We start from the raw sequence: 5,413 nt of genomic DNA, 5'->3' as shown, positions 1-5,413 counted from the left end.
CGGACACACAAGGGAAGTTCATTCCACCACCTTGGAGCCAGGACAGAGAAAAGTCTGGATGCTTGTCTCCCATGTGTCCTGGATGATGGAGGGTCAAGACGAGACATACTTGAGGCGCGGAGGGCTCTAGGTATGCATCTGGGTTTTACCATGGCCATCAAGTAAGGAGGAGCTGGACCATTCTTTGCTTTGTAGGCCAGCACCAGGGTTTTATATTTGATGCGGGCAGCTACCGGAAGCCAGTGGAGGGAGGACAGCAAGGGAGTGACATGGCTGAACTTGGGAAGGTTGAAGACCAACCGAGCTGCAGCGTTCTGGATCAGTTGCAGGGGTTAGATGGCATGCATAGGAAGACCAGCCAGTAGGGAGTTGCAGTAGTCCAGTCTTGAGATAACAAGGGACTGGACAAGGACCTGAGTGGCCTCCCTAGAGAGAAATGGCCGAATCCTCCGAATGTTGTGAAGGGCGAATCTGCATGATCGTGTTGTGTTAGCAACGTGGGCCGTGAAGGAGAGCTGATTGTCGACAACTACACCAAGGCTACGCGCTTCCATGGATGGAGTGATCACGGTGTTCTCGAATGAGATAGAAAGATCACGATGAGGACTGGCTCTTGCAGGGATGTACAGCATCTCTGTCTTGCTTGGGTTAAGCTTTAGGTGGTGAGCTGCCATCCAAGAGGCAATGTCTTTCAGACATGCAGAGATTCGAGCTGAAACCTGTGTGTCAGAGGGTGGGAAGGAAAAGAAGAGCTGGGTGTCATCTGCATAACAGTGATAAGAGAAGCCATGTGCAGATATTGACTCACCCAGAGAGCGGGTATAAAGGGAAAAAAGAAGTGGACCCAGCACTGAGCCTTGTGGAACACCGGTGGAGAGTTTGCATGGCGTGGATGTTGATCCTCCCCATGTTACTTGGTAGGAACGACCCTCCAGGTAGGATGCAAACCATGTCCATGCATTGCCAGTGATACCAAGGCCTGAGAGGATGGACAGGAGGATCTCATGATTGACTGTGTCAAAGGCAGCCGAAAGGTCAAGCAGAATCAGAACTGATGATAGTCCATTTGCTCTAGCCGCATGGAGTTTCTCAGTTACTGCAATGAGTGCAGTTTCCGTAGAATGTGCCGGCTTGAAGCCAGATTGGTTGGGGTCCTGAAGCTGGTTCTGTGAGAGAAAAGAGGATAGCTGGTTGTGTACAGCCCATTCAAGGATCTTAGAAAGGAATGAGAGGAGAGATACCGGTCTGTAGTTGCTGATGTTGGTGGCATCAAGGTTGGGTTTCTTTAGGATTGGCACCACCCTAGCCGCCTTGAATGATGATGGCACAATTCCTGAAGATAAGGAGTTGTTGATGATGGTCGAGATGAAAGGGAGGAGTTCGTGGGAGATTGTCTGGAGGAGTGTGGATGGGATGGGGTCCAGAGGGCATGTGGTGGGACTGCTGGATGTCAGCAGCTGAAGCACCATCTCAGCTGAGAGAGGAGAGAAGGAGGTTAGAGAAAAGGGAGGAGTAGGAGGGGACACAGTGGGAACAGGGACTAGGGAAAAGGTGCTGCGAATCGTATTGACCTTCTCTTCAAAGAAGGTGACAAAATCATCTGCAGTAAGAGAAGTGGGAGTTGGAGGGGGGGAGGGTTTGAGGAGAGAAGAGAAGATTTTGAACATCTTGCGTGGATCTGATGTAGATGCCTCCAGCTTCTCTCTGTAGAATGATGTCTTGGCAGCAGTTAGTTCCATGGAGAATAGGGACAGGAGAGACTGATACAAGCGAAGATCAGCAGTAAGCTTCGATTTCCTCCATCGCCTCTCAACCATCCTCAGTTCTCGTCGGTTGTTACGTAGGGTGTCCGAGAGCCAAGGAGCAGGTGGGGAGGATCTTGTGGGTTTGGAAGAGAGGGGACATAAGAGGTCAATAGATGAAGAGAGGGAGGACAATAAAGTCTCAGTGGCGGTGTCTGTGGAGAGACAAGAGAAAGAGTCATGGGACGGGAGGGCTGTGGTGATAGTAGAGGCAAGTACTGATGGAGAGATGGAATGAAGGTTACGACGGATGGTGGTAGTGCCTGTAGCAGTAAGGGTGTGACGGTGGGGAGGAAGAGATAAGGAGAAAGATACAAGGTGATGATCTGAACAGTGGAGAGGAGTTACTGCAATGTCCATCACTGCAGGTGGTCTAGTGAAGACCAGGTCTAAGACATTGCCTGCTCTGTGTGTTGGAGAAGACGGGGTGAGGTTGAGGTTGAATGATGACAGCAAAGGAAGAACGCCAGATGATTGTAGTTTATCTGTTGGGAGGTTGAAGTCACCAAGCAGAAGAAGAGGAGTTTCATCATTAGGGAGGACGCTCAGAAGTGTGTCTAATTCCTCAGTGAAGTTACCTAGGGTGCAGGGTGGACGATAAACAACAATGATGTGAAGTGTGGTTGGGAAGCGTACAGTGACAGCATGATACTCAAATGTTGAGATGGTAATTTGTGGGAAAGTGCAAGGAGTAAAGCGCCAGCAACTGGACAGAAGCAATCCAGTGCCACCTCCCCTTCCAGTCTGTCTTGGAGAGTGCGAGAAGGAAAATGCAGATGACAGGGCAGCAGGAGTAGCAGAGTTCTCTGGGGTGATCCATGTCTCTGTTAGGGCCAAGAAGTCAAGGGACTGATGAGCTGCAATGGCTGTGATGAAGTCTGCTTTCTGGACTGCAGACTGGCAGTTCCAGAGCCCCCCGGTCGCTATGATCGGGGTGTTTGTTGAGAGTGGAGGGTAGATGAGGTTACTGGTAGTGCGTTTTCTGTAGTGATGTTTGTATTGACGGCGACTATAGGGAGTAAGAACAGGGATGGAAAAACACATGATGAATAAATGAATGAAGGTAGTATATGATGTGTGTCAAGGCGTGATACTTAACCAAAAAAATGAAGATGGGCTTCAGTTGATTGAAGAGTAGAGGATGTCTCTAACCTGTAGCGGACTGCCACTTATTTAAGCAGCAGTCAATATGTGGTCCCGCCTCCTCAGTTATTCACACTTCCTAACCCGAAACTAAGACAGCTGATTTCACTAATGACAACAATAGATACCAAGTAGACTACAGACTAGCAGAATCAAGCTGAAAGTAATGTAATCCAAGGCCTACCTTAAAACCAGAAGACAATCCCAAGAAAAACACAGCACAACTAATTCCACAACTAATTTTACACCATTATCTGTACTTTCTACTCCTTACATTTAAAAAATAGCCTCGTTACTGCTATTTCATTTCGACTTGTTTTCATTCCGGCGTGTCATGTTAAAAAAAAAACCCCTATCCTGACTAACCGAGAAGGGTAATGCTGCAATCAGTGGCACGCGACACGCTGGACCAGCATCAGCAAAAAAATTAATAATAAAAAATAGAGCACGATCCTCCAATCGAAATCGCTACTCAACGCTCTGCTCGGCGGAGGCGTTTATACTTGGCGATCGATCGCGATATAATACTTAATTTGTGTCCATTTACACCTCCCCTCCGCTAACAATTTACACTCGCCATATATATATATATGATGTAAATGATGCAATACGTGCAATAAAGGGAAAAAAACATTAAACTGTCGTTCCAGAATAACAAGTGAGAAGTATTTTAAACTTTGATTTAAAAATGTCTAAAGTCATGGCTCTTCTAATGTTTTTATTCAGCTACTTTTGTGCAAGAATGGCATATACTTCTGTTTAAAGAGCTTCTCCGTGCAGTTTCCGCTTTCATTTGGCAGATCTGTTAAGATGATTGGCTGCAGTAAAAAATGATTGACAGCTAACTCTGGCTGATAATTGGCTTAATAAAAATTGATTGACAACGAAAGTCTAGTATCTGATTGGCTGCATTCGAAAATGATTGACACATGCTCCGCCCTTTACCCACGCCCACCGGGGCTCTGGGCTGCAGCATTACATATATGTGTGGACTAACCGCGCTATCCGGATAGAGTGAATTTGATTGTGGTTGGATGAGAAGTATAAACATATAATATTCCGACACCCTATTGGTTTGTACGTGATCCATCGCACCTGCATACGTCACGTCACACTCCAGCGAGGGCATAGCAGACGTAGCTTAGTATAAAGATGTCCGTGGCAGACTCAAGAGAATTCGAGCGAAGTGTCCCAACTAAGCACCAGCGAGGAGGTTGGTATCCAGGATGACCAACCAACCCTTGTACTAAAATACATTCATTTTCAATGGGCATATGTGCTCATTTTTCAACATTAACATTTTAATATAACATAAAATAACTGCTCCTAAACTGGTTCTTCGGGAAAGTTGGCCACTGACAGCAAATGTTAGCCAGTTAGTAAAGCTACTTACTTTAGTAAACGGTGAACAGGAGTACTCGGTGGTAGAGCGACGTCATCGGCTATAGCTCGTGAAACCGTTGAGCGTCCGTTAACTGGTTAGCTCGCGCTACCTTTTTAAATTCGCCACGAAGATTACAACAATCTCGCGCATATTAGTGTTTCGCGCTTAAACATACTATCAGATAACTAAAGAATATTGTTTAATAAACAAGCGTCATTACTAAATGTTTCATACTTCCTTGATGTCACTTGTATGAACTGGTGATACTGCGGCAACGCGCTGTGGTTCTGTCTGAAATGCGAGTTAATAAAGGGTTTATAGTATTAACTGCCTTCCATCGTGGTGTTTCGCTGCTACAATACGAAACGGTGAAAGGCAGTTATTGAATGGACATAACTTTTTGCGTGTCGCGTTCATATGTCAATTTTAAACAGTCACGGAATCTGTGCTGTCAAATTACAGATCAGATGTAGATGTAAAAAAAACACCTCTGTGGGCTAGTGCACTATAGACCCCTGTGGTGCGACCTAAGCTTGTGTCCTTAATGGCATTTTTTCCTTACATTACTTTTACTTTTATACTTTAAGTAGTTTTGAAAGCAGTATTTTAACACTTTTACTTGAGTAAAAAGCTTGAGTTGATACTTCCACTTCTACAAAAGTACTTTTAAACCCTAGTATCTATACTTCTACTTGAGTAATGAATGTGAATACTTTTGACACCTCTGGAAAAGGTAGATAAAGCTTTGTGTTCTGGGATTAAGTAACTATCACCCTTAACTATAAGTGGAAGGGAAGATGGAAATCGCTGGTATATATCATGAATTTTGTTTTTTGAAAATGCCAGAAATTCTTCACAATGTTCTGTGCTGCTAACATGATCAGATGATGCACGTTTTGTGAGTTTATTAATGGTAGCAAAGAGAGCTGTGGGCCTATTACCAGACATAATAATAGCTGAAGAGATATAGGTGGAGTGAGCGGACTTTAAAGCAGAGCAGTAAATCTGCATGTGGTTTGTGTATGCTAATTGGTCAACAGAGAGACCAGTTTTTTTGTAACACCCTTCCAGATGTCGACCAGTG

The 5,413-nt window shown here is 45.1% G+C and overlaps 1 protein-coding gene across 2 annotated transcripts; it reads right to left on the bottom strand.

Annotated features, from left to right (window-relative positions):
• Nucleotides 1–344: 344 nt before the first annotated feature.
• LOC143525348 (uncharacterized) lies at nt 345–2,948 on the bottom strand. 2 transcript variants are annotated; one of them, XM_077019172.1, is made up of 3 exons: nt 1,242–2,948; nt 809–1,166; nt 345–719 (listed from the first exon to the last, which is right to left on the bottom strand). In XM_077019172.1, exons 1-3 carry the CDS (start codon nt 2,844–2,846, stop codon nt 649–651), a joined length of 2,034 nt encoding a protein of 677 aa, XP_076875287.1. In that variant the 5' UTR covers nt 2,847–2,948; the 3' UTR covers nt 345–648. The 2 variants fall into 2 exon arrangements, with proteins under 2 accessions (XP_076875287.1, XP_076875288.1); XM_077019173.1 differs by lacking the exon at nt 345–719 and having other exon boundaries at nt 867–979.
• Nucleotides 2,949–5,413: the final 2,465 nt, after the last annotated feature.

Source organism: Brachyhypopomus gauderio, chromosome 10, assembly GCF_052324685.1.
Source record: "Brachyhypopomus gauderio isolate BG-103 chromosome 10, BGAUD_0.2, whole genome shotgun sequence".
Taxonomy (NCBI): Eukaryota; Metazoa; Chordata; class Actinopteri; order Gymnotiformes; family Hypopomidae; genus Brachyhypopomus; species Brachyhypopomus gauderio.
This window is presented reverse-complemented; position numbering and strand designations above follow the sequence as displayed.

What these genes read in the sequence shown, in the direction of transcription:
- LOC143525348 (XM_077019172.1), bottom strand. Translation starts at nt 2,846, where the DNA reads ATGTGTTTTTCCATCCCTGTTCTTACTCCCTATAGTCGCCGTCAATAC. An exon ending in ACATCAGCAACTACAGACCG is followed by an intron (nt 1,167 to 1,241) that starts GTATCTCTCCTC and finishes TTTCTCTCACAG; the next exon opens with AACCAGCTTCAGGACCCCAA. An exon ending in CCTTTATACCCGCTCTCTGG is followed by an intron (nt 720 to 808) that starts GTGAGTCAATAT and finishes TCTGACACACAG; the next exon opens with GTTTCAGCTCGAATCTCTGC.